Source organism: Opisthocomus hoazin, chromosome 8, assembly GCF_030867145.1.
Source record: "Opisthocomus hoazin isolate bOpiHoa1 chromosome 8, bOpiHoa1.hap1, whole genome shotgun sequence".
In the NCBI taxonomy this organism is placed as follows: Eukaryota; Metazoa; Chordata; class Aves; order Opisthocomiformes; family Opisthocomidae; genus Opisthocomus; species Opisthocomus hoazin.
The window spans coordinates 18,048,431-18,076,009 of record NC_134421.1 but is presented as its reverse complement, the minus strand read 5'-3'; the positions used below and the strand labels follow the sequence as shown (position 1 = coordinate 18,076,009).

Sequence of the window (27,579 nt, the reverse complement as noted above, 5' to 3'; positions counted from 1 at the left end):
CATCCTGTCGTGGGCCGAAAAACACCCATTTTGAGTTGGGAAATTTCAATCAAATTAATTTATTGTCAAGTAACAAACCAACCAACACTTAGACACCTCTCTTCCCCCCATGCTGGTCCCCTACTCCCATGCCACAGGTTACACCCAGGCCCCTTGGTGAGACCATGGGTGGTACAGGAGCTGGGGATGTCCCTTTGCTCTCACTGCTCCTTCTGTCCTACTCAACTGCTACAGCGTGGGCTCCTCCACCGGTCGCTTTCCCTTTGGGTGCCCCTCTGTCTACCCTCTGTCACTGCTTGGGCTTTTGTCCTTCGGTGTCCCCCTCCAGCTCTGCTGCCCCTCCTGCCCCTGTCCGGCCAGGTCTCTTATGTGTCTTCCTGCCTTGGCCTCATCTCTCCTTTTTCAGCATTCACTGTCCTTTCTTTAACATATTTCCACAGCAGCACCATAAACTCATCTGGTTTGTCCAGTTTTGGGGTGCAGTGGGTCAGTTTTGCCTGTTGCCTGTTGCCGAGCTGATCGTGAGTGGCACAGACAAAATAAACGACGATGCCTTCAAGCCTGTCACCGTGCTCTCTGTGACACACTCTTCTGTTCTTCCTTTTCACCTTGTGGCATTTCTTTTACCATTTGGGAAAATCCTCTTCTATTTTCCCCCTGCACGATTTGCCAAGTCCTTGTAAGATGAACACAGTAATACCTCATAAAGTTTTGTCTTCTCTAATAGGGTTATATGCATCTGTACTACACCTCAAGGGATTGAAGCAAAAAAGCTCCAGAAGCCTGGGGTTTTTGGCCTCAAAATGGTGTTGCTGTGAAAAATATGTGGTTTAAGCGTAATGTCGTCACATTTTTGCCAACACTCATGCCCCCACCCTGGGGGAAGAGGATGCATGCTTGGTTTATTTCTTTTTCCTCTCCCATGATTTGTTTTGTTCAATATCCCGAAGGAAGTGAACGCTCTTAAGTGTAGTTTCTGCTGAATGGGTGTTGTCCCTAAATCAGGATTCTTCACCTGATGTGCAGGACGCCAGTCAATGCACTGAGTTAAGACATTTGTCTTTATTGCTAGTCTGCAGAGTAGGGTCAGCTGGCTGTTGTTAATGATCAGCACCTCTGAGAAACACATGGGGTCTTTCACAGAAATCAGTAACAAAGAGAAATTACACTAAAGCAGTTGCTTGGTCATTTGTACAAAAACTTGTTTGCGCGTGTCCCAATTTTGGTCCAGCTTGTTATAATAGGGCGGTCTTATATTTACATCTAAACTCTCCTCCTAGGGGGTGATTTTTAGTATTACAGTTAACCTAAGGTAACTATGGGATACACTCTCTTCTTGACTTTGTTTCACATTCATGTACACGTATCTTAGTCAGCAGCACCGCAGAAATTCACAGCCTTGCTTAACTTGGGGCTCTTTGTGCAGTTCTTCTTTAAAGTTTCGACTTGACCAAGGTCAGGTGCTCCTCCATCAGTTATGCAAGCCTACACAGTTGCTTAATTTGGAACTTTTAACCCTGTTCCTTCAGCGTCAGGGGGAGAAATATTTTCTAAATATTTTCTAACGGGCAGCACTGCAGAGACAGCCTTGGCCACGGATGGGATGCTCCTCAGCAGGCAGGGTCTCAGGCCGGGGGGGTGGAGGGCGCTGGGAAATCCCGAGCAGGGAGCACAGCCATGGTATTGCGGTCTGCACATGGCGGCCAAGCTTCTCCCGGCTCTGTCCCCAGCCAGGGAAGCAGAGGACGTGCCTCCCGCTGCAGAAGGCAGCTGGCAAGCTCCAGTGACACAAATGGTTGGCATCTTCTGCCCACCCAGCCAGTTAGGATCCAGCAGCGATGGCTGCTTGCAGAGCTCATTGATGCCCCGGTCACAGACACCGCAAAGCTGCAGTACTTCTCCTTGAAAGTTCATGATCTGTTATTTAAGTTTCTCACTGAATATAAAAAAAACATCCTATTTATTATGCAATAGGGGTTAATTCCCAACTCAGCAGACACACTTGTTGTAGAGGATGGGTGGAAAGGGCTCAGCAGCTACAATTCTTATTTTCCCAGTGCTCCTCGTACTGTCAGACTGAGGTTAGAGCCCCCCATAGCAGGTATTGCCAGGTTTCTTGGATGCTTACCTTGAGATGCTGACACTCGGTGCTGCTTTTACAGAGATGACAAACACCTGCATCTGCTCCATGCTCAGTATCTGAGATGATGGGCTCATCAAAACAAGCAAAATTAGGAGTTGCTATCACAACTGTTGGTGTCAACATCTGAATGCCAAAGCCAGCATCGCACGTGGGTAGGAAACACCTAGGGCAGACACACGCAGCTTTCCCAGCTGCTACCAGACTGCAGTTCTTGCTCCCGTTCAGAGAGCAGCAGTGGTCTGGAGGGAGCTGTATTGCGCTTTGCATGGGTGAAAGTACCAAGCTCAAAGGGTAAGGAAAAAGCAGGAGTACTCAGCTTCTTGGGACCAAGCCACCCAGGATGGCTTGCACATAGCTTAAGAGAAGTACCATCTGACACAACAGAAAGGTACGCAGGTTTCTCTTGTGTATACTTTTATTGCACACATAAGATTTTAAATGTGAAACATGTAAAATGAAATGTTTAAAATGTGAAACATTTAAAATGAAATAGTTCAGCTTTTATACATCATAGGGCATAGCATATGTACAGATTAATCCTCTGAATGTTACTTCAGTGCATGATAGCGTTAAGTGCATGGCTAGCAATGGTTCTAACAGAGTCATTACAGCTAATCACGATGCCAGTGATGAGTTTTCATGCAGTGTATCCAGCTACCCAAGTATTTGCACTGGGACAGGTCAGTGTTCAGAAGGGAAACTCTACACCCTCAGTGAAGGGGCGGGGGGGGGGGGGGGGGGGGGTTGGAACCACAAAAAAAGCCCTCAGCAAATGATGCAAAGGTAGTCATCACATCCCACCACCAGACCGATGTCCAGCCAGTTTCCAGGAAATAGCTACTTTGGAGAAACTCCCCTCCAGTTTTATTGCAGGGCATGAGGTTACAGGGTTTGGAACATCCCCTTGGTCGGTTGGGGTCAGCTGAGCCAGCTGTGTCCTCTCCCAGCCCCTTGCTTCCCCTGCCAGCCTCCTTGCTGCAGGAGCAGAGGGAGAGACAGAGACGGCCTTGCCGCTGTGCAAGCACTGTTCAGCTGTTGCTAAAACACTGGTGTGCTATATCAACACCGTTTTGGTCATAAATCACACAGCAGCATAAGGGCAGCTATGAAGAAAGTTAACTCCACCCCAGCCAGACCCATTACACTGCAGGATCACATCCTCTTGTTGACAAATTTGGACTCACACAGGCCACGCTGTGCTGAACCTGTGCTCAGGTGCTGTAGGCAGGAGGCAAAGATATGAGCTTTTATGTACATGAAAGATATCGAGCCCAAGTCAGAGATGTAGAGAGTACCTACAGCTGGACAGAGGGGCTCAGGCAGTGGCATAGGCACTATTCATATCTGTAATGTTACAATCTGGCATTTGTATCTACCCAGTATTGAGATCAAACCACCCAATGGGTTGATGGAAACAACACTCCCACAGGCTTTGGACACAAGCCCCCAGACTACATTGAGTTACTGCTTCATAGAGTATCTTGACTGAGACAAGAGTGCTTTAATTACACACAATCTATATACATGATATTCTGAAGAAAACTCAAATCCATTGAATGTCACCCCTGGCAGAGTTAAACCTGGACTCCAGATAAAGAGACTTGACATCAGAGGAAGAGAGGATGTAGCTGAAAGAAGATACCAGACTAAAATAAATAGTTGTAGCCTGGTACATGTGCAAGTTCGACACCAGTCCAGAAGCTTTGTATGAAACACAGGTAGAGTATAAATTATTATATTGGTGGTATGGACCATTGTGTTCAGAGATGCAACAGGTCTAAGCTAGAAGGACAAGAGATAAAGCAGCAGATAAATCAGCTGTCAGATACAACAGAAAGAGAGATGTTGGACTGAAAGTGTGGTTGGTGAGGAATGGAAGGAACCAGAGAATCAGACTAGCAAACTGTTTACCTGTGAGAGCAGAAGGCTGGATGATGGACTGTATGGTCCATGTACCTTCTCTATTGCAGTAATTATTGCCTCCCGCTAAAGCTATGCTCTCCCTTGAGTTACTGTCCCTGCTGCTTAATGTACTGAGCATTTACACAGCTAAAAAATCTATTATAACCACCCGACTTTGTTGGGAAGTAACGTCAGTACATGTGGCTTTAAATTCAGTGAGCCCATATTTAATATCCAGCTTCAGCTCGCGTTCACTCCCCAGCTTTGTGTCTGGCATTGGCACTATACAGGAGCCAATCTGTTCCATTCCTTCCTCATCTACATACTGAGCATCTTGCTTTTCTGTACAATAGAAAGAAAATAATACACTTGTCTGATCTGGTTCCACTGGATGGAAAACATAGTGGGCAACTTCATTTATATTTACTGACTCCTCAATTCCCACCAATTTCTTGAAGAGATCTGTGCAATAAATATAGCCATCAGCTTTTGAGACCCTTCGTTTACGAGAGTCATGGATAGCACTATCAAATTTCTGACTTATTGCCATGCCATATGTCTGAGCACTGACTCTTGAGGCAATAATGTGTGGACTGACTCCAAATAAAACAGCCCCTTTTGCAATGGCCGCTTGGGCCTCCATCGGACAAAGGATATGATACTCCTTGCTAAAGGCCTGACTGATTGCATCTCTCAAGATAACACTAGATGCAAAGCCCCCCACAAGCAAAATGTACTGGACCTTAGCCATCTCAGGCTTGCCAAGAATTTCCCTCAAAGTACAAATTATATTTTTGACACTGTAGTCAAAAAAGCTCTTCATTTTCTCGTATGTAATCATGATCATCCCATCACACCACACAGCTCCTTTTGCTTTTTCGAAGAAGTGGGCAATGTCTTTCTTGCACTCTGCCACTCTGGTCAGGTTGTAGTAGCAATGTATGTAGACAGCCTCCCTGCTAGCAGAACATTTCTGTAGACTGAAGTTGTACATCATGTGTTGTAATTCAGTAGGGTGGCTTTTTACGTATTCATCCCACACGCCATCATCGAATATCTCCTTGAGGAACTCAGTGAAGTTTTCATCCACTCTGTTGCCTCCCCATCCGCCTCCGGTTGCCTTGTGTAACTCCTTCAGGTAATGGTTTTCTTGGATCTCATGCACCGTGATGTCTATTGTGCCACCTACACAAACACAGACACAAAGTCAGCTGTTTTCTTTACAGTCTACGAGGTCCTTACTTTCCATTGAACAGAATCATACCTTCTGAACTCCTGGTTCACAAGTGCACTTTGCTGCTACTTTCTTTTCTCACCTTGACTCCTCTGCTATTGCCTGCACGCGTTCAGATTTTCTAAATTTAGACACTTCTGTTTACAAGCCTGGTGTCTCAAGGCTCCTACAGTAATTGCTGATGAGAGCTGGATGCTCTGACTTGCTCCCGGCACAAGCCAGTCTCCTTTCTGACCACAAAAGGAGACTGACCACCTCACACAGAAAGTCGACTCCTGCCTTTTGATACACAAGCTCTGAGTTCAGATGAGCAGCAATGGTGAGACTCTCAGAAACTTGTGGTCCTCTTGATGCCCTTTCAGTATTTGTCTCTTTGGCCAGCTCACTGGGCACTACACTTGCTCCTGCAGAGGAGGCTGTGAGCGCAGGCTGTACAACAGCATGCAGGTGCCTGTCAGCGGCTGATGCTGGGGCATGGTGCAGACTGATCTGTCTTTTCCTCCCATTTTTCTGCCTGCTCATGGATTTCGTTAAGGGATAAATAAAAATAAAAACCCCATGACAAGCACAGGAGTGGAGTCCAAGCTCTGGGACTGCACTGCAGTCATTTGGGGCCCACTGTGTCAGACACTGTGAAACAGCCACGCTCTGCGCCCAGCAAAGACGGTACCTGTTAAACAGGGAAAAATTTACCTCCACAGTCAACAACAATATACTGGATCCCAGGGGAGTCTTGAAACTTCTTCTTGTCACTGCTGTCTGTTATAAACCCTTCCTGTGGAAGCTGTTTGCACCAGAGCGATGCAGCCTCTGGCTCCAGGGCAATAATCAGCTTCTCAGAAATCATGTCAGAGATGAGTCCTGCCTAAAATTACGAGAGAGAAGCGTCAGTTCAAGCAAAGGTGGCAAGACCACCGCTGTGCAAATGCCAACTGCTAGGGAGTCTGTTCTCACCCCAGGAGACCACACTGGGGTGGGGTGGTGGTTCTTGCAGCGCTGATCTCCATGGGGCTCATTTCTACATGGCATTTCTACACGGTGCTGGGGGGAAAGGGCAGAGCAGTTGCTACTGCCGGTCTGGGACATCGTCTCCCTCACTGTCCCCAACATGGGAGATTTCTCTCCCTGTCAGACTAAAATTTGAAATACAGGTTGTTTAAATGCTGAGGAGTTCCTCTGCCTCGGTGGGTAAAGAGCTCTCCAAAGACAATCTGAGGAAGCGGGATAAGCCCTGCTTTTACCTCTTTTGCCGCCAGCCGCATGAACTGCCTGGCAGCAGCGCTCCATATGGCTGGGACGGTAATGACCCAGGTGATCTCCTCTGGTCCGCAGATGGTTTGGAAAGAGGCCTCTTGGATGGTGTTCAGGGCATGTTCTTTCAGGTAGCGCAGGCTTTCAGTAAAGACCGTGAGGGCGGGAAGCATCTTTCCATTGCTGGCTTTCAGCTCCATGCCAGAAGTAACTTTCTACAAAAAAAATGTCTCGGGGGTCACATTTGGCAGTCTCAGCAAGAGACCCATCCCCTTCGCGCTGAGCACTGCACAGCATATGGCACAGAAGGAGGTCCTGTCTCCAAACCCGAGTAAATTCCTAGCAATGGCTGAAGTGTTGTGGCGAGCTGCAGTCTAATTGACATAGGTCAGCTACCAAACCACTTACCCACGACGTCTGTGATGCAACAGGCAAAACACCAATGTGGTTCAGAAGTCAGCCCTTTCTCCTGGGCAAAACTTTGTAAAGACCCTGTAGATCCTCCTGAACAGCCAGTGGGGAGAATTGTACTTTCTATGTGACATCACCATACATTTCCCAGGTATATGTATGGAGACTTCAGACCTTTCTGGTTGCACCTACGCTTCTGTGTATAGCATTAACAAAATAAATGCTGGACAAACATGTAGACAAACAACCCTCTGATCTGACGCAGTTTCTCTATAACACGTCCTCTTGGCTTATGTGTCCCCCTGCGTGTATCTGAAGCTTAAGGCAAGGTGGCTGCTCTGACACTTTCTTAGTCTTTCTCAGAAGACCAGAAGTCCCTCCATCAGTCCATGATTGCCTGCTCTGCCTAGAAAGAGTGGGAATTGTTGCGTGTATCCAAAGAAGTTTCACTGCACGAGCTTTTCTTTGGTTTGCTTCAGCAGCCACCAAAGATGTGTGGTGTTATGGCCCCGCCCCGCCCTCCTCAGGCCAACCGGCAATCTCAGAACCAGCCAACTTTATGTTCCTGTCTATACAGCAACAGCTTTGAGCTGGGACGACTTGGCACTTTCCTTGTCTTACAAGAGCAGTGAGTTGGACCGATTAGGCACTCCCTGACTGCCCCTGGAACTCCTGCTGCCTGGATCGTACCTGCCTGGTAAATGTCAGAACTACGCGTTCTGGGAAGGACTGGAATTGTATGGTTGCTGTCAAGATACCAGAATTACCTCATACAGATTGTGGCCAGGATGGAAATTTACTGATGCCTAAAGTCAATCATCTCGTGGCCCTATAAACAGTGGTACCAAGTGAGGCCCTCTGAGCTCTTCTGGATCGCAACGGGCTGCGCCCAGCATCTCTGAGTGGGATGCCTCTCGGAGCACTTTGAACTCTGAAGCTTGAAGTTATCATCACTGATGGAACCTGGGCTGAATTCACTCCTTGAGACTCAACCTTCACCCATTGAGAAAAATCATTTGAAGTAAGTATTTCACTGAACTCAAGGGGAATTTTTAACAGGTACCTTTAGCTATGCATATTGTCTGTGTGCATATGTGTGTGTGAATTGATTGAAATCATAATATCCTATTATTGTGACTGTAGTGAATACTTTTTAACCACTATGTAAAGGCTAAGTTAACCAATGAGCAATTACTCCTAAATTCCTCTGAATTTCTCTCTCTCTCTTTAACTGTGAACAAATCTTAAACTGCTGCTATACATACCATTTAGACATAAACCATTGCAGCCTAAAGCTAAGTCTGGATGCAGCCGCACCTAGACTCCTCTCTGAGAAGGAGTTTAGAAAGCAAAGGGGCCCATTACAAACCTTGTGACTCAATGGGAGGGTCTCCCTTACCCCTTACATCTTTCTCCAGTCTCTCTATAAACCATTTTACCTCAATCCTACTTCGATTTTGTATTCCATTAATTAAAGAAATAATAGAGTGAACCTTGCCAATGAACTTTGTTAAAGCACATTTTATAAATTCTTGTTAAAATCATCTCTTGCAAATACCTTTGACAGGGATTCTTTAAGCGACCTAACCACTCATTTGTGACAAATTGGCCTAGTCGGCAGGATCCTAAATCAGCATTCATGACGAGATGTCCTTAAATCACAAGGATTATCAACCGGATAATCAGCTCCATTAACTCGGGATCCTTTACAGTCAATGGAGGAAAACAGGCCAGTCCAGGTTCTGCCCAGCTTAAGTAACACACAGCCAGGAAAGGTGAGGTGAATCCTATTCTGCAGGTGCAGCCGCTTAAGAGAAGGGGAATCTAGGTTCGTTTTTTACTTAGAATCTCATTTTCTGTCACTGTTCCTGGCTCTATTAGGAGAGGTTGATATAAGGAAGCTGTTACGACATGTCCTCCACAGATAATTTGTATGGAGATTCAGAAATAACTACTTCTGTGTCTGGGAACTGGTGTTCTCCTTTCTTGTCTCTGAGCCCTTCTAATTGTTGCCCAGAGAGGTTGTGGAATCCCCATCCTTGGAGATATTCAAAAGCTGGCTGGACAATAGTTCTGGGCAACCAGGTCTAGGTGGCCTTGCTTGAGCAGGGGGGCTGGAGCAGATGACCTCCAGAGGTCCCCTCCAACCTCAACTGCTCTGTGATTCTGTAATGAAATTTCACTTAAATACTTTCTTCTTGGTTGCAGAGAAATGGGTTTGAACTAAAACCTCTCTCCAGTCCCCTCTGAAAGGGAGTGAGAACCCACCACCTCACAGATGACACTGGCAGACCACATCATTCCCAGCTTTCCTGGGGAAGGAATTCTTCATAGAGGCCTCCCACCCACCACCACATCAAGTTCAGCGCTCAATGCTTAGCACTGGGGATTGCCAAAGAGCAGACACGAGACTTTATCTGGGGCTGGCCCTGTGCTCTGGGTTATTCTATCTTTGCGAGGCCCTGTGGGACCCCGGAGCACAGACAAGGAGGTCCTAAGGTAGCCTAACATTTGGCTGAATGAGCAAACCCAGAGAAAGCTGTGAACAATTCTGAAGTAGCACAGAGCCTTCAGAGAGAAATGGTAGCCACTGCACGCTTGAAGGACAGCTAGCCACCCTTAAATTGGCTCCAGGACACCATTTCAGGGTTAGGGAGAGACGAGCTAGAGGGAGGTCTATAACATGGGAGGAACCCTTTTGGTGATCCCACCCCTCAGATAAATTACTAGCTTTGACTCCTGTTAGCAGTAACCGTCCCACTTACTGTGTTGTACAGCTTCATCTTGAAGTTCTGGAAGAAGTACCAGTTGTCAGCTTCTCTGGAGGGCAGGCTCTTGTACTTCATCACAGCATCGTAGCCAAACTTCCTGAACTCCTGCTTCTGGTTGAACAAGATGCACGTGGGTGTCTTCGGGGTCTTGAGCCCGTGCTCCGTTCCCCAGTACACCTGACGGATTTGGTCCGCACTCGAAGCGAGGGAAAAACAGTACCCACTGTAGGACGTGCCGAAATCTATAGCAACGACGAAGACTGACTCGCTAGCCATGGCCAACGGCAGTGCGGGGCTGAGCGGCTCGGAGAGCTACAGAGAAGTCCAGCTGGGATGGGACTGAAACAGAAACTGCTCTGGCTAGTATTGCCGGCTGAAAGCACGCCCCACCATCCCCCCACGGCTTCATTGGCTGTAGAGAGATAAGATGCTAGACACGGTGCAAAGAAAAAGTGCCTTTTCCTGTAAAAAGGCAGGGCTCTTCCTGTTATTTATAGCAGAACGGTCCTTTTGTGAAAGCAGAAAAGTGCCTGACGCTTGCAGTAGCTTCCCGCGCTCCTGCCAGCACAGTCCCCTCTGCAGCCACTCGTGTCAGCAAACATTTTCTGCTGCTGGAAAAGCATGGATGCATCCAAGTTGTCTTCCTACGGCGGGACGGGGGTGCCTGAAGCACTGTGTAAGGCCGCTGATCCTAGAGAGATGTTTGCGGAAGCCTGCAGGTATGTTGCACAGGGGGTGTCTCTGGCTAAACTTGCCAAGTTTAACCTTCGTAGGTCTGAGTATTTCTACGCAGTCGCTTGGGGTGTTGCAGCGAAGGACTGCAAACATTTCCTGACTGTGAAGTACTTCAGTGAAAGCTCTGTTTTCTACTTCCTATCCTTCTCCTGCATCACAGGGACGGTTCATTTCCTCGCTCAAGCTCAGCTCCAAAGGCTGAGGCAGTTCTTAAATGGTGTAAGACAAGAGAAATTGGAAACAATGGTATAAACAGCGTAACAGATACTGGACTTCAGGGTCTTGGTCTCTGAGCTCATCAGTTTTGCAGGGAAAGGCTGACTTAAATGCAGATTTTATACTGGATTGTTGAGCTTAAAGGAAAAAAAAAAGTGTCCTCAGTGAAATACTGGAAATGAAGTCACTTAACTGGGAAGGAATCCGTCCAAGTAAACGAAACCAAAATCTGTTTGAGTGGGAGGGGAGAGGAGAGGGGAGGTGCTGAGAGAGAGGGGCAGGACAATCCCTTGCAGGAGCTGTGCAGACTTGGATCGGCATAAACTGATGGTGAAGCCTCAGGCTTCAGCTTTGTCTGAGCTGCTTTGCTGCAGGAGGGAGCTTGCTGTCTGCTCTACCTGCAGCTGAGCTGCAGGAGCACATCAACCTGGGACTGTCTCTGCGATAATAGTTGATGTTTGGGATCCTCATTAGGAAACAGGGCACAGAGCAGTTGTAGAAATAAAAAATTACCTTAAGAACATAGAGCTTTGTTCTTCTCTATTAAAAAAAACCCACGCTGGTACGTTGCAAAGTTGGTTTCAGCAGAACAGCCACCTGCATTTGCTGTTCCCCACACTCTGCAGGTCTGGGTGGAGTTTGTTTTTCTGGAGTTGTCCCCTCATCCTGCCCTAAGGACTGCTCAAACGGCCCTTCTGTTTTTGTCAAACCCTGGCCTGTACAGTCCTCTGAACTGCAACAGACATCATCCTGGGGAGTGTGGGCTCTCTTGTGCCAAAACTGCCTCCAGGTGTGTGTTGGGCCATCCCGTGCCCTGGAGTCTCTGTTCCTGGCTCTCATCTCTCTGCTAGCATGGATGTACCTGTGGTGCCTCTGCTCACGGGGCTGTCTTTTATAAGCTGCCTGTTTAGAGTACGGGATCTTTTTTCCCTTCATTTTAGGAATTCCCTTTTCTGTTTTCCTCAGACAAACATTTGTCACCTCGTGGCAACCATCAGCGTGTGGAGACGAGACTTCAAGGCCAGAGACCACACATAATGATCTGTCAGAAAGGCTGGCGAAGGTGGAAGAAGAATTACGGTGAGTCCAGTGACCAGAAATTACAGTGTTTCGCGTGGCCTCTGACAATCAGCTGTAGCTGGTGTACGCTAGGACAGGGTGGACAGAAGATTAGAAATAAGCCAGACACAAGGAGGGCTCTGAGTTAGCACCAAACTTTGTCCAGGCTATACTGGGAACCCAGAGCTAATTTACAGAAGCTGTTTGATCTACACCATACAACATGCAGATCTTACACTTTTGGCATCTTTTATTTGCACTGTTGGAACTAACTGATAGAATCACAAAGCACCAACCTGGCAAAGCACAGCCTTGAGAAGTTTCGGTCTCTAGATTTTTTTCCCTGCAGGGGATCAGGAGTTGGAGGGAGGAAGTTTAGCTTGTGCATTTCTTCGGACATTAATGGATACTTGCCTACTGACTGTAATGTGGTTTATTATTTCTTTCTTCCCCTGATGGATGGACGGACAGCAAGAAAAGAGTTTGGTCCGACTTTGTTGAGACTCGACTACAACATCTGGAGAGTTGCCAGTGGTAATGTGATTCTTCATAATAAGAATATATATAAGAGGGGAAAATCATAAATGTCTCTGCAACTGTTACTGTAACATACTCAAGCCTTGGTTATCACAGCTCTGTCTTGCAGGACAGATCAAATTTTCATTCTTCTGTTTGACTGCATTGTCATGGCCAGACATGAGCTGCCTCTGAAACAGGTTTGTCTTGGAGCGCAGATCAGGGTACACGACCAGGGCACGTGACATGAAAACATGTCATGTTGTGAGCTGAACTTTCATTTCCATGCAAGTACTTCTCTAAATATGTAATGGCTGCCTTAACAACAGCAGCCCTCAATACAAAGGCATCCAGCCTACTACAGAAAGGGAAGGTGGTAAAAGCAGCTCTGAGGACAGTTTGAGTAGGTGTGCAGAGGCAGTCCTGGGTTTACATCGTGACAACTTCCCTCTTATGAACTAGGAAAGCGCTGAGGGAAGACATTGTGGTGGGAATACTGGCAAGAAGGAGGAAAATCGTTAGTCAGGAGGAAAGAAAAGGAAATAATAGCCTAACAGATGGCATCTTGTGGATAAAATGCAAACATAAATCGTTCTCGGGGACTAAGGCCAGGCGTGAATAAACTTCAAATAGTATAGCTGGATGTCCATACCCTTCCTTAATAGCTTTGTGGAAAAGAGGCTTTACTGTTGGGATTTCCATGAAAACAGGCTGTGGTATTTTAGTTTCTGATCACGGCTGGAGTAGCTGCGGGGTCATGAAGGGTTTGCAGATGTGCAGTCATGGATAGCCTGGCAGTGAGGGAATACTCAGACTTTCTGAAACCTTGGACCTTTCTTCTGAAATGGCTCAAGTTTGAGACTTGGGCTGATGTAAGGCAAAGGTTTCCAGACGCTGGACCTAGACTCAAATGATGACCAAGCTCGGTCACTTGTGTCCCTGGGTTTGCTTGCCTAATTACAGAAGGCTGTCAGGAAACCAATCTAGATCCAGATTATACCTCCCAAACTCAGGTCCTCATTCTTGGTTTGTTCCCAAGTCTGTCTGCTTAACATAGATCGTTTTCTTCCATCTCTAGGCAGCGTGCTGCATCTGATCTTTACAAGATGCAGGAGCCCAGCAACCCTGATCCTCCTTACCAGGAAGGACACAGGAGCTTTCCAGAGTGAGTATGGGGTTTTTCTGAATTTCCTCTGCTCAGTATTGTCCTTTCACCCACAGCCAGTCATCTTCCTCCACTATGCATAACACATCTACCACCTCCAAGGCTAGACAAGCTCTGAACACAATTCTGCAGTAATGAAGGCAATTTAATTGACTGAGCAGAAACCTGACGGGATAATTCACAAGATCAGAAAATTAATAGAAGTTGGTATGGCTGTGGTGGGTTGACCCTGGCTGGACACCAAGTGCCCACCAAAGCCACTCTATCACTCCCTCTGCTCAGCTGGACGGGGGAGAGAAAATGTAACAAAAAGGCTCGTGGGTAGAGATAAGGACAGGGAGAGATCATTCAGCAATTACCATCACAGGCAAAACAGACTCAACTTGGAGAAACTAGTCTAATTTATTACCAATCAAATATGAGTAGGATAATGAGAAATAAACCCAAATCTTAAAAAACCCTTTTGCCCACCCCTCCCTTCTTTCCAGGTTTAACTTTACTCCCCATTTTCTCTACCTCCTCACCCCCGGAGCAGCACGAGGGGGACAGGGAACTCTTCCTCCTCAGGGGGAGGACTCCTCACACTCTTCCCTTGCTCCAGCATGGCGTCCCTCCCACAGGAGGCAGTCCTCCATGAGCTTCTCCAATGTGAGTCCTTCCCATGGACTACAGTTCTACAAGAACTGCTCCAGCATGGGTCCCTTCCATGGCGTGCAGTCTTTCAGTTACAGACTGCTCCAGCGTGGGTCCCCCACAGGGTCACAAGTCCTGCCAGCAAACCTGCTCCAGTGTGGAGTCCTCTTTCCATGGGTCCACAGGTGCTGCCAGGAGCCTGCTCAAGTGCAGGCTTCTCATGGGGTCACAGCCTCCTTCGGGCACATCCACCTGCTCTGGCATGGGCTCCTCCATGGGCTGCAGGTCTATATCTGCTCCACCGTGGACCTTCATGGACTGCAGGAAATCTCTGCTCCGGCGCCTGGAACACCTCCTCCCTGTCTCTCAGGCTGCGATTGCTGTTGTGCAAAGGTTTTTTTTGCCCTTCTTAAATACGTTATCACTGAGGCACTACCACCTTCACTGATGGGTTTGGCGTTGGCCAGCAGCAGGTCCATCGTGGAGTCAGCTGGCACTGGCTCTATCAGACATGGGGGAAGCTTCTGGCAGCTTCTCACAGAAGCCACCTCTGCAGCCCCCCCACTACCAAAACCTTGCCATGCAAACCCACAACAATGGTTTACTCTGAAAGGAGGGGAAAGAAACATGGGACAAGAGGTTTGCTTTGTATTAGGGCTGCATGTACTTGTTCTGAGATCTGTAATACAGAAGACGACACAATCTCTAAACACCTCTGGTGAATGATAAAAAGCAAATAATTTCCAGCACTTTTAGGGTGTGAGTCTGCAGTTGACCTAGGGTCATTGTGTAGAGAGGGCTTTTTTAAGCTCTAGTAGTATCACCTAAAGAGTAGGCAGAGGAAACGGGAGAATTTCACCTGCTGGAGGAACAGAAGACTGACATTACCCAGACATGTGGAGCAAGGAATCCAGGAGAACAGAACTCTCTGGAGGGTTTGGGATGTTTGGTGATGATGTTTTGGTGTTAAAGATGGAGAATACAACTAGAGAAAAGATGAGAGCAGAATCTGACAAGTGGAGAATATTTGTGTTTTCTTCAAGCCTTCAACCTCTGATCCTCACAACCTCACCTCCCTTTCTCCTGATGTACATAGCTTTCCCCTTAATTTGAGCATAAATCCTAGGTGGGGGCTTTCAGGAGAGCTTTCTCACCTCTATGGCTCTTTTGCTGGAATTCAGACTATTCAATGGGGGGCAAATCCACTGTTGTCCCAGTGTCCAAGTACAAAGAAAGAAATCTGTTTCAGAGCATTTCCTGGAGGGGTGACCCAAAAAGAGCTTCAGGAGAAAGAGGATTATAAGAAGCTGAAAGAGAAGGTCAAAGAGCTAGAGGAAAGGTAAGGTATTTATTGAGATTTCTAATGCAATGTGTGTCTCTACAGTAAAAAGCCACATACTTCTTGATTCCTCCAGTCCTTAGGGACTCTGTTTCTGACCAGATAGCCTAGACACCTGCTCCCCAGACTTTCAACCTGCCAGCATCTCTTTCTAACTGATCTCTGGCAAACAGCTTGGGTTGTTCTGGAAAAGGAAGGAAACATTCCCAAGATGAACATGTTAATAAAAGGAATCAACCTAAAATAACATCGTTGAAATGCCTCTCTTTGATCAGTTTCCACTGTGATGATGCAAAATCGAGCTGGTAAAGCACTATTTCCCACACGAAAGCTGCTTGCCAGCTATATAATATAGTTGAGAAATGCATTGTAGAAAACATGGGATTCATTAAATCGATTCATAACATGCTGTAAAATAGTTAGGTTTATTCATTGTTTCATCTCGTCTTTGCTAATTTTTTTAATATCCTTCTTGCCCTAGAAACAAAGAGCTCTTGTCTAAAGCGATGGGCATGCACAGGCACTCTGAGGACCTGAATGACCCTTTGCGTTTGTCTGCTGTGCTGCAGATGTATGAGATGCTCAGGCTACATGACTGGGAAAAACTCAGGACCTCCACAGCCTCCTATTTGTCGTATAAAACTGGCAGCAGCATAATTAAGGTTTGTTCATGTCCATTTTCTCGATCTGAGTCTTATCAAATCAACATGGTGTAGCCAGTATAGCATATATATATATATAGTTTGGGTCTCTGATTTTCCAGTCCAGCAGGGCCTGCGTAATGCCGTAGAGAGCAAACTGGCGGTGACCTGCTTCCTCCTGCCTTTCAGAAGGGCCCATTCAAATCCCAGTCCCATATCTCACCCATGTTAAGGACAAATGGGAAAACATAGTCCAGTTTCCTTATGGTCAACACTGTAAGTACTAGATGGGAGACCTTGTTCTGATGTCTGACTCACTGCTTCGATGCTGGGGGGATGTGAAGGGAAACATCAACCTGGTACACCTTAAAGGACAAGACTGAAATGAGGTCATTATTAGCATTGGTTGTGATGATAGGGTCCCACAGATGCTGAAGAATGGGCTTCAACATGCAAACAGCTCAATGAAACAGTTTATGTCCCAGGTATTGAAGACATATTTCAATCAATTAGTGCCCCTACAATTTACTCTAATGCAGATGTGATTTCAGCACATTCCTTCCACACTACACCTCTTGCTGAATGTGATGGCTGCTGTAATCAGCTCTTGTCTTTGCACTGCAGAAGCTGTTTGATGCCTGTGAGAAAGATATAGAGCAGAGAACAACTAACATACTCAAAGTTCTTGATATTCCACCTTCGAACGATGCTATGACCAACAGCAAACAGGTACTTTATGTTTCTGTGTAACTGGACCCAGGCAGTGGGATAAAAGGGCCATCTGCATCTGCCATTCATTTAGAACTTAGCTTTTGCCAAGGACACTGCTCAAAATATATTGGCAATGACAGTGAGGATAACTTATAAGCTGAGAGGGATGGGGGTGTGGAAAGCTGAGCTCCAGCAACCCTTCTGTGTCCCACAATACACAGACATGCTGCGTGTTTGAATTGTCCAGCTGGCTAAGGTGCATATATGAATGCAGAAAGCATTTTCCAGCCCTGTGTTGTTTTTATGGGACCTTCCTCCAAAGCTTGAAACAAGTGACTTCTCCATTGCTGATTGACACAATCTGGGAAACAAAACTTCCAAGTGCTCGGGGACTGCTGGCCACCCCACATGCTAACAGTCTGCTTCGTGCTGTGCTTTGTTTGCAGGGGGTGATGCAAGAGATAAGGAATCTCTTCAGACACTCCTATTACCAAAACCACTCAGAATTTTACAGCAAAATTGTCATGGTGAGTAAAGATAAGGTCCAGGAACAGGGGCGGTGGTTCAATTTTCTGGCATGTCTGTGCAGCTTCATATTTTAAAAAATGGGAGGTCTCACTTCTGCTTGGGGTTGTTTTCCACTTGTGGTGAGGGTCTTCCAGTCCATGTACTTCCAAATATTCTCATAGGCATGCATAGAGGTACACGTAACCTTGTAAGGGAGATATACAAATCTGCACCAGGAGCAGAGGGGAACAGCAACACAGGCAGGGCAGTGCCCTCACCAACAAGGGCACACTCCTACCAGACCCTAGCAAGGTGCAAAGAGCAGGGCCGGTGTTGGTGATCGTGATCAGCCACAGACCAGTGATCACCAGGCAAACCCACAGTGGCCAGGCAGGTCAAGACCGAGTTGGGAAATGGGTCTGTGAGTCAGGGTCCGCAAGGCTGGGCACAGGCATCCCAGTGTCACAGCTGAGGCAAGCACCCAGCCACCACTGAGCTTGAATCAGCTCCTGGGCCAAGTGGTGGAGGGTGTGTGGGTGGAGATGAGGCTTCTCATAACTCCTTCTCACGTCACCCTTTCTGCCAGCTTAGCCATCTAAATGGACGGTAGTCTCGGCGTTTTTGTGGTTTTTTGTTTTGTTTTGTTTTGTGTTTTTTTTCTGGGAAATATATATCTATATATACCATATGTATATATGAAGCTTCCAAAGAGCAGCTTCCTCCTTTTGGAGCTTGCTGGGCCTTTCCAAAAGCTCAGCCTTGTCAAACTCTTGGCAGAGCTCTGTTTGGTATGAGGAAATAGAGACAGTTGCTGGATGCTTGAGCAGTCCAGAAGCCAGGAGTTAGTAAAGAAAAGATCCTTTAAAGTGACCCTGGGATGCCTTTGCCTGTCCCACTCAAATGGTACCATCAGTTTTGACAAATGAAGTTCCTCATTGCATAGTTCATGCGGAGCAGCTGTGCAGAATGAGATCTGGGAGGCAATGTATGCTCATGAACGTAACATTATAAAGCTTTGAAACCTGTTCTCACTTTATTTTCAGCAAGCTGTCACTGAGCCCAGAAATGCTCTTCAAAGACAGTTCACACTGCAGTGCTGCAGAATTTATTGTTTGCTGCTTCTTCAGGACCCACCGGTTAAAGCTGTGTGGAACCCACTGGGAAGCCCAGTGCAAGATTTAGAGCACGTGGACATGAAAGGCTGCGAGTGCTGGAATAAACCAGCACTTCTGTGGCCCATAATGAAGTGTGGGGAAAAAGTTGTTGTGAAAGGTGTAGTCTGGGATGAAAAGTAGTGTGATTTCAGAGTCATTCTACTCACTTCTATGACCACCAGAAGATGAAACAACTGCTGTGCAATACACTGCTTCTCTTTCTCCCGTGAACTGCCTGCTTTTCAGAGCTAGTAAGTTAGATGCTCCTGGCTTGATACACCTGGGATAAATCATTATTTATGAACATGTATTAAAAATTGAAGATGTTTGCCTCTGAAGCATGCATACATTTTATGTAACATTTGTTCCTTGCTGTCCCTAAGCAGCATTTGTGTGGCAAGAGAATCAGTGCTTCTAGCCCACCTTACCTGCTCTTCACAAATGCTTACGACAGTGTCAGGCAACAGTGGGGATCTCAGCCACCCTGGGGAGGCACTTGTCTCCTCACCAACAGCAGGTAGGAGGACCACGCTTTGCGGACCCCTAACAGCAGTGGTATCTCTGCCCTCCTCTGTGTCTATAGCAGGGGCACAAACCGCAGGCTCACGCTTTCTGCGAATGAATAAGCAGCGAGGATGAAGATGGCCTGTAGGAAAACAGCTGTCGTTCTTGAGTAAACATGTACTTAGCTGAGAAAGAGGTTGAGGCACTGGAAAACAGGGCCCACAAAGGCTACAACGGACTCTCAGAAGACAGGTGTGCATAGGTACATGTACCCAGACACAGAGGCCCACTCTCCTAGGCCAAAAGGCCACTTGTCTCCACGTAAATGCCACCTGCCTGCTAGTACTCAGCTCCTTTCCCACGTCTGTACAATTTACTGCTCCATAGCCCTTCATCTACATATCTGCCACAGCTCTTGATCAGAGCGCTCTAGAAGTCGTATTTCACAGCGTAAGGGGGATGCAATGAGGCAAATACATGTTTAGGTGCTCGTGTGACAAAGTATTCAGTGAGAATCTTGAGATTTGCCAAATAAAAAGGACTGGAAATCCTGCTGTGTGTCTGCCGACTCCTTTCCTCCAGTTCTGCTTTCTAGTCTAGCGGTTTGCTTGGCTGCACAAACTCCCTGGCATTTTCTGAAAGGCCCCCAGAAAGCAGCAAATTTCTGTGCAGCTCTCTGCAAGCAAATTACTCTGCTTCTAATGGGAATCCACTATTCTGTGAGCATGTTGCAGGTCACTGACAACATATGCTGGTGTTGAAGAGAACCTCTGAAACTTAGCTGATTAACTGTTGAAAACTACCTCAGAAGCTTAGCTAATTGGGTCAAGATGTTCCTGGTGTGTGTTAAGTGGACAAGCAGAGGACACTGAATCACATCTTACCAGAAGAGCAAATACTTGGTATCTTTTAACCAAGAACATGCTGGAGTAACTGGACCTTGATATATATATATACCCTCATTATAATACTAAAAATCACACCTGCTGAGCTTGAGACCCCAGCCTGAGAAAAGACCCTTACCCACTGAGCATGCCTAGTGAATTTTAGAAGTACCATATCTTTCAGCTGAAGTGAGAAAAGAACTAACTAATCGTGGTTAGGAGGGTATGGCTAATAGGCGGTACCAATATTTTTTTAACATTCTTTATTTTAGAAGTATGCAATGTGATTGTAAGCATGTGTGCTTGATTTGTGGGAAACCATCGAGCACACAGGCTTGTGCAACCCTGAAATAAAGGAAAGCAGTGTCTCTCCTGAGTGTGTGATCATTGACCCATTGCACACCAGGCAACGAATCTGTCTTTTTCGGACAACACTAGGATCTGGGTATGGGCAAGAAAACTGGCTTTTACAAAACGAGAGTATTCTGAGAAACTGACTGTAAAAGACCTTTACTGGAAATATTTATAATGGAATAGAGCAGGTGAATTAAAATTACTTATGCACCATATTTCCTACAACTTTTGCAAAAAGAAAGAACCACAGTAGTGAGTTTTTCATGCCTTGTAAGCTGTTGCAGACTAAGGTGGGCAGTGCATTAACACTTCATCTTGTCCAGGCTTTAGCAGGTAAATGAGCAGAAATTCATCCAGTACCAGCAAGTAGGAGCTTCAGCATGACCCTGAGCCAAATACCATGTGATTATATAAGTGTAATAGTATATATATGGCAAGCTGCCATGCTCTATTTGTTACCTGCTTAGAATTTTTGTCAGCCTAATTTTTAAGACACTGTGGCTCCTTGAGTCAGTCTAGCCCTGTTCTGTGGATCAGTTTTATCTCTGAAGCTCCTTGCTTCTGCAGCTTCTCATGTATGGTCCTTTCCTTTGATTTTTCTTTCCTTAACATCTTTTTGCCAGCTTTAGGCTAAAACACTCAAGTTACAAGCTTTGTATTTCAAAGGCTGATTTAAAAGCCTTCAGAAGGCTACAAGCACTGGTGCATCCTTTCTAGAAGGCTTCACACACCCTTCCTAGTGTGTCTTAACAGCAGGAGCAGATTTTTTACTCTGTATGTACAGCACCTAGTAGAATCCAGCAGACTTGGGCTCTGAGGTACTGCTGAAACATCTTTTCCCTGTTACATACGCTCAGCTGGCCTCAAAGGAGCAACAATTTCCCCCTCCCTGCAAAAGGTGTAAGTTGGCCCAGGGTGCAGTAGCCCCCAAATAGTGAATGGGCTGCCTCCATCCTGCCCAGCTACAGGATTTTTAACGGCTCACAACAGACCAGGTACCCCATCCATCAACAACAAAGGTCCACAGTGTCTCTGTACGTGAAACTTCCATACTGCCAGACTCTTGCAACTCCCAGTGCAAAGGACAACATCTAGCTCACGATTCAATGCAACCTTTTTTCCCAGTTCCTGATATTTGAGGGTGAGATTTCACCCAGGACTAAACATCCAGTGCACCGGTGTGGTGAGTTAGGCCACACATTTGGTGTGGGTTGCATTCCTTAAATCACTGCTACCAGCAAAGCAAGATGCAGGATTTGAGTATCAAATGTCCCAGCTAAGTCTAAGTCTAAGCACTTTGGAGCAATCAACAAAACACCATTGTTCTAGAAAGGTCGCTGGGGGCAGGGTTGTGGCTGCTGCTCGGCTGTCCTGAGATAGCCTGAAGTCACCGAACAAGAATGCCCCTGAAGAACAGGTTGAGTCATGCAGACACATCTTGCCTTCCTCCATGTTGTACAGGGTGCAATCATGAAACAACCCAGACTTGTCTTCCCTTCCTTCTTTGGCTTTCTACCATCATTAGGAGACTTGGAGCAATGCTACTGCTAGTGCTGAAATGTTGTTCTCCTATAGCCTTTTCCACTCTGTCCCTCCTGGGGACAAGCAGACTCCTCGATGGTGTAAGTGTCTTGCATTTCCCACCACCTCTTCTCCCTCCTCCCCTCCCTTTTCATCAGTCAACACAACCATGGAAGAGCCTCCCCCTCACTTCGTGTCATTTGCTATCTAAACCAAGCCAAGACAGTTCTGACTTAGACTTTGTTCAAATCTCAGCAGAGACCCTGAGATCCTTTCCGTGCTCATAGTGTTTTCATCCAGAAGAAGGGGGGTGAGTCTGCCCATATCTCTACATCTTACATTGTTGTACTAAGGAATAAAAAGGGGAATCAAAATGTGAAATGATAACTGAAATTAATAAAGCCCTACCGCTCTTATGGTTAAAAGTTTAAAATTAACTATACTAGGTTTAGAGAAACTAAGAAACAGGATTTTGCATAATGTCTAATTGTTCCATAAGAAGGATGTATTTGTCCAACGTCGAACCAGAGAGTGATGAAGCGTAAGAATAGCTAACGAGCTATGAAAAGCTGCTGAGATTGCCAAAAGAAACGGGTAACTAAGGGAAAGGTAATTCTGGCAGCAGGAGATCGCGACCACCAACTCCTGGACCACCTACCCCAATTATACCCTAGACTGAAAAGATGAAGACACTGAGCATGCGTACTAATTTACATGCTGGATGAAGAGACTTTAACTAACTATTTAATAGAATAGTAATGCATATGTATTAGGAAGATGAATATGGTAATGTCAAGTGTTTAAATGACTGTCTATCTGTGAACAAGGTATGCTGTCTTGGGACAGACACCCATATTTGCATAAATATGTAATAAAATACCTCTGCTCTGTGTGTACTGCACACCAGGTAAACGAACCCAAATTTTCGGGACACTAACATCTCACAGATGCACGGCAGATGATGGGAGTCTAATCCACAGATCTCTGCTTAGCTGTTAGCTGTGTTTTGACCTTTTCTCTCTCTGTGACCTACTTTCATTTATTTCACACATGCAGGAAGCTTTGGTGAGAGAGTAGACAGGTCAGTGAGCCACGGGATTTGTCTCTTGTCGCTTGGTCTCTTACTTTCTAACAGCTGCAGAGGACCAGGGTTCAAGGCTTTGGATACATACGCGAGCAGATGCTTTGTCTTTGAGCAAGTCTCCTGCTAATTGCAAGGAAGCGACGGGACCAGCACACAGGAGGCTCAGCTCTTGGAATAAGGAGCAAGCCAGCCTTGTGATTATCCAGTGGACCCCATTTAGATCATCAGGAGTACCTGGTCAGTGCTATTAGTAGTGCCCTTAGAGTTTCAGATTTTTTTTTTTTTTTTTTTTTTTGGTGTAAAAAGTCAATTTGATGATAATGAAACCTACAGCTCCTTCAAGACAGACACCCTCCCTTAGTTATCCCTGAGCAAATACTTCGTAGATGCAGCAGAAGCTCCAGCCCCCACTGTGCCTTCCCCTCAGAGGGAGAAAGCCTGACCCCAGCCACAGTGTCCTGGGTTCAGCTGGGACAGGGTTAATGTTCACAAGCAGCTGGTTGGGCTGACCCAAACCAGCCAATCAAAGGCGATGTTCTACACCATGCAATGTCATGCTCAGTATTTAAGTGGGGAGCTGGCTGAGGGAAGGAGATTTGCTACTCAGGAGCAAGCTGAGCATTGGGTGGTGAGAGCATTGCATGCTGTATATTCTTTTTATCAGTGTTGTTGTTATTTTCTTCTCCACTTGCAATTCTGTTAAACTGTTTTTATCACAACCCACGAGTTTTGATGTTCTCTCTGATTCTCTTCCCCATCCCACCAGGGAGGGAGGAGGAGTGAGAGAGCAACTGTGTGGTTCTTTGTTGCCAGCTGAGGCTAAACAACAACACACAGTCACCACCACAGCAAGTCAGCAACTCTGTATGATCCCAGATCTTGCAACAACACGTAATTAATACTTGGATCATATCACTAACTTTTATTTAGCAGGTTTTTCACTTCTGAAAGTGATGACTAGGCTGGCTAAATGTATGGAGCTACACCTCACATGCTTATTTTCCAGAAGGATACCTGGAAAGGCAAATAGCAGCTCTTCCACCAAAAAGTTTCCTTAGAAATTTGTTGTTCCTCGTGACAGACTCCTGTGAGAATTAAGATTGCTCAAATACTAATACAGGTAACTTTGAAGGAACAACTGGGCAATTGACCTGAGAAGCAATGCTGAGATCTTTCATAGCTGAAGCTGAGATGTTTCAAACAGTTTAGTTTTCTGCAAGGACTTGTCTTGGGATACTGAAACCAAATTCTCACAACACAGGATAATGGACTGGGAGACTGTTCACCCATGAGCAAAATAAGTGAATGGATTGACGTTTCTGTTGTTCTCCCCTTTGCCTCTCCCACCCAAATGCATACAAAGGACCAAACCAATAAACTGGGTGAAAAACGCATGGTTCATCAGCTCTCATTATCTACTTTTTCAAAGGACTAAAAGAACAACATCAACAGCACAACCTTGATGAATGCATGCTATTTTATATCAGGGTTAGCTGTGCTTCAGAGCAAATATCTGTGGTATGAATCATTTGGCTAATTTCACTGGCATTTGACAACTCACATATTTACCAAGCACTATTTATCTAGCTAGAACCGAACAGTGCAGAAAATGTGATAACTACAAACGCAAAATGCTGGTGCAATTCAAATCCCACATGCATGGAAACCACTGCACCACATGCTTTTATTCTTGACTGATTCCTTCATTTAAGATGCCCCTGACACACACTGGCGAAGCAGAGGCCACAGTGGTTTAGGAACTGAAGAGGACTAAAACTCCTCTTTTCAGACTGGTTTGGATTAGATTTTTGACCATATAGTCTGGGGACAGTTATGTCCGGCAGGGACCAATTTTCCTAAGCATTTCAGTAAGAAAGCTCAGAATTTTGAAATGCTTGCTGAGAGGCTCACAGTGGCAGTGCTGGTGCTCAATGCCAGGACAAATGCGTTAAAGCAACTGGCTGCAAGCTGAGGCTGAGGAGGAAATGACCACCAGCCTCCTCGGGCCAGGCAGGACAGGCGAGCGCCCCGGCAGCCAGCACCCAGGCTCTGAGAATCGGCCTTTCCAGCTGCAACACCCATGTTGAACCCAGACAAAAAGCAATGACAGCCCAACAAGTCCTGTTCTGTTCTGGGTTACGTCCAACGCAAATAACTGAAGCACTCTGCGGAAGAAATTGGAAGCAGAGAAAGATGATCAGTTCTGCGTATTTGCTAATAGTTTAAACTTTTACCGTAGTAAGAATATTCCATCCTTTCTGCAAATGTTTGGTTTAGTCCAAGCTAAATCCCAGATTTGGTCCTCTTTCTTTTTCTGTTATACTTTTTAAAATGCAGTTTGTTTCTCCTAAGAAACATTCATGTTAAGAAATAATTAACAGAGTAACAAAAATATCAGTTTATAGACATAAGCAATGCAAACAGAACTCACTTTAACTGACATTCATGGTATAACCTTCAAAACTGTTAATGTCTCTATGTCTTCAATCTGAACAAAAAAGGAATATATAATAAGTCAGGAGATTGTTAATGTAAATATTAGGATTCTACTTCAGTGTACAAAATCTGACATAGAAAGATTACACCTAACACAGCTAATTCCACCTTGAGTTTAATTAAAATTGTTTCATTATTTCAGTACAAAACATTTCTGTGTCAAGGTAATGATTATGGTGATGGTATTAATGCAATCAAGGGGGAGTGTACTGCCTACATACTAAACTTTTAATAGTTTTTTAATAGGTTTTTTTAATAATTAATAGAGAAGAATTAAGGTTTCTGACAGCTTAGATGGTTAGGAGCTTTTCTAACTGAAGTTGACTAGGAAGGGTATTTGGCTTCTGACACACTGGGCACATGGGTTTCTGTCCTTTGGAGAGCAAGGAAACACATCTAACACTGCAGTTGGTCATCATGACAGGCTTTATCTGGACTGAGTAATGATGTGGTCTTGCTCCACGGCAACTTATCTATTATTTTTCTGGCCACGTCATTCTGCTTTCAGCTGCTTCACATGTCTCTGTACAACTCAGTGAGGGTAACGATGTAAATTGGACCCTGTGCCATGTACAAACCCAAGGTTCATAAGAAATCCTTTACATAATTTCCTAATGAATATTTTAAAAAGTAAATCGGTGTGAGATTAGGAAACAGTCTCCTCCATTCTGACTTCCACGCCCCAGGTCTCAGCCGATGAGGGAGACAGGCTCAGGAAATCCACCTCTGAAAGCTACCCAGCACATTTGGACGGGGACCCCCTGTGCTCAGGGAGATCCCTTTGCTGTTGCTTGCACCTTCTCCCAGCCACAAGAAGGGAAGCGGAGGCCAGGGCCCATCCCTCAGCAAATATTTGACTTTGCATTCACAGCTGCAAGGAAGAACCAAGAGAGACCCGTGACACCTCAGCTGCAGCTTGTCATGTCTCATGGGAAGAGTGAAACGATCATAAACACAGGGAATGGAAGATCCTGCGGTTTAAACCCATCCTTCCCACAACAGCACAGCTCCTGCCCCCTAACCAGCCTCCTACTGAGACTTCCGTGTGACAAGAGGGGTGCCTGCGGAGGGAAGGGAACTTCACTGGGGAAATGGGTGAGCAGGCCTGGACTCTTGGAGAGACGATGACTTAGGGGATCACAAGTGAAAGAGAGGGTGGGTAGGGCTACCTGTGCACTCTCTGCCTTCAGTTACAAGAACTAGGCTGATGGAAGCAAAACAAACAGGAGGAGGTGGTTTGCATCGCTCCTTGCCAAAGGGTAATGTGGCTGCTCAGGTATCACTGGAGTCAGCGGGCATCTGGACAGGTGTCTGGAAAAGACCTCCGTTGGGGGTCCTTGCAGGCTGGGAGCCCTTTAGTTGGAACCACCTGGGCTGCTCTTGAACAAATCTGTTCCAAGAAATGTTGCCTGTTAGTTTTGCAATAGCAGGTTTTACGGTGGTCACACATCACCCACGCCACCGCACCAGTTTGATGAAGTATCTCAGCAGCTGCGGAAAAGCAGCACAAAAAGGGCATAAACTAATTATTGTGTACCCTAATTTGATAGCAACGCAGTCATGTGCCACCCTTGATCCGGATCAAGTCCCAGCAGACAACTAAGCAGTGACCTGGCATCGATCGCTACGGGTATGACCGCCAGCTCACACAGGCTTGAAAAGTTCCTGAGAGAAAACCTGTGCTGCGGGACCCGGAGCTCGTGTGGCCGTGCGCAGCTGCCTCAGCTGCGCCCGTGTCCCCTGTGTTTGTCCCTGGCCCTCGCCAGCAGCTCCCGCTCTGCTGAAGTCCAAGGGCTTCCTCCCAGGACCCTTCCTGGCGCAGGCACGGTGGTCATGGGTTGACGGTTGGACGTGATGATCTCAGAGGTCTTTTCCAACCTTAATGATTCCATGATTCTGCAGGTCTCGTGCCGGCAGCTCCTCAGGCAGATTTTAACCCTCAGCCCGATTTTAAATTGATTTTTAAATGAATTCTTCCCGCCAAAGCGTCGGAAGGGATCGCGCCCCGCGAACACGTGAAACGCCAGGAGGCGTTGGATGACGTATTCCCAAGCCTTGTGAAGACACGCTGCGGTTTTTCTCGTCTTCAAGGCGACCCAGTCGAGCCGTTCGCCATGACGTGAAGAGGGCCCAACGCGGCCCGCCCCCACTTCTGTCCTTGGCACGGGCACCACTGAGGGTCGGGCAGATCACGCACCCGGGCATCCCGCGAAGTAAGCGGGCCACCTGGGGGCGACCTGTACCCGCGCAAAAATTCCTCTCACATTTGCAGTGAGGACCCGGGCGTCACCCCGGGTCGTTATTTTCCTTACTCATAAGTTTAAGGCATAACACGCTTTTCCCGCCCC

The 27,579-nt window shown here is 46.3% G+C and overlaps 2 protein-coding genes and 1 non-coding gene across 3 annotated transcripts; 1 reads left to right on the top strand and 2 right to left on the bottom strand.

The window, feature by feature from the left end:
* Window positions 1-2,568: 2,568 nt before the first annotated feature.
* LOC104329842 (heat shock 70 kDa protein 12B-like) lies at window positions 2,569-10,051 on the bottom strand. Its single transcript, XM_009934993.2, has 4 exons — window positions 9,707-10,051; window positions 6,521-6,745; window positions 5,973-6,144; window positions 2,569-5,230 (listed from the first exon to the last, which is right to left on the bottom strand). The coding sequence occupies exons 1-4, from the start codon at window positions 9,986-9,988 to the stop codon at window positions 4,185-4,187; spliced, it is 1,725 nt and encodes a 574-aa protein (XP_009933295.2). The 5' UTR covers window positions 9,989-10,051; the 3' UTR covers window positions 2,569-4,184.
* On the top strand, window positions 10,034-19,445 carry LOC142362216 (uncharacterized). The gene is made up of 9 exons (XM_075428677.1): window positions 10,034-10,431; window positions 11,630-11,743; window positions 12,194-12,256; window positions 13,317-13,403; window positions 15,286-15,375; window positions 15,857-16,037; window positions 16,641-16,745; window positions 17,174-17,254; window positions 18,278-19,445. The coding sequence occupies exons 1-9, from the start codon at window positions 10,334-10,336 to the stop codon at window positions 18,527-18,529; spliced, it is 1,071 nt and encodes a 356-aa protein (XP_075284792.1). The 5' UTR covers window positions 10,034-10,333; the 3' UTR covers window positions 18,530-19,445.
* Window positions 19,446-27,412: 7,967 nt separating this feature from the next.
* On the bottom strand, window positions 27,413-27,560 carry LOC142362340 (U12 minor spliceosomal RNA). Its single transcript, XR_012764967.1, has one exon. It is a non-coding gene; the product is annotated as a U12 minor spliceosomal RNA (small nuclear RNA).
* Between the last annotated feature and the right edge of the window lie 19 nt (window positions 27,561-27,579).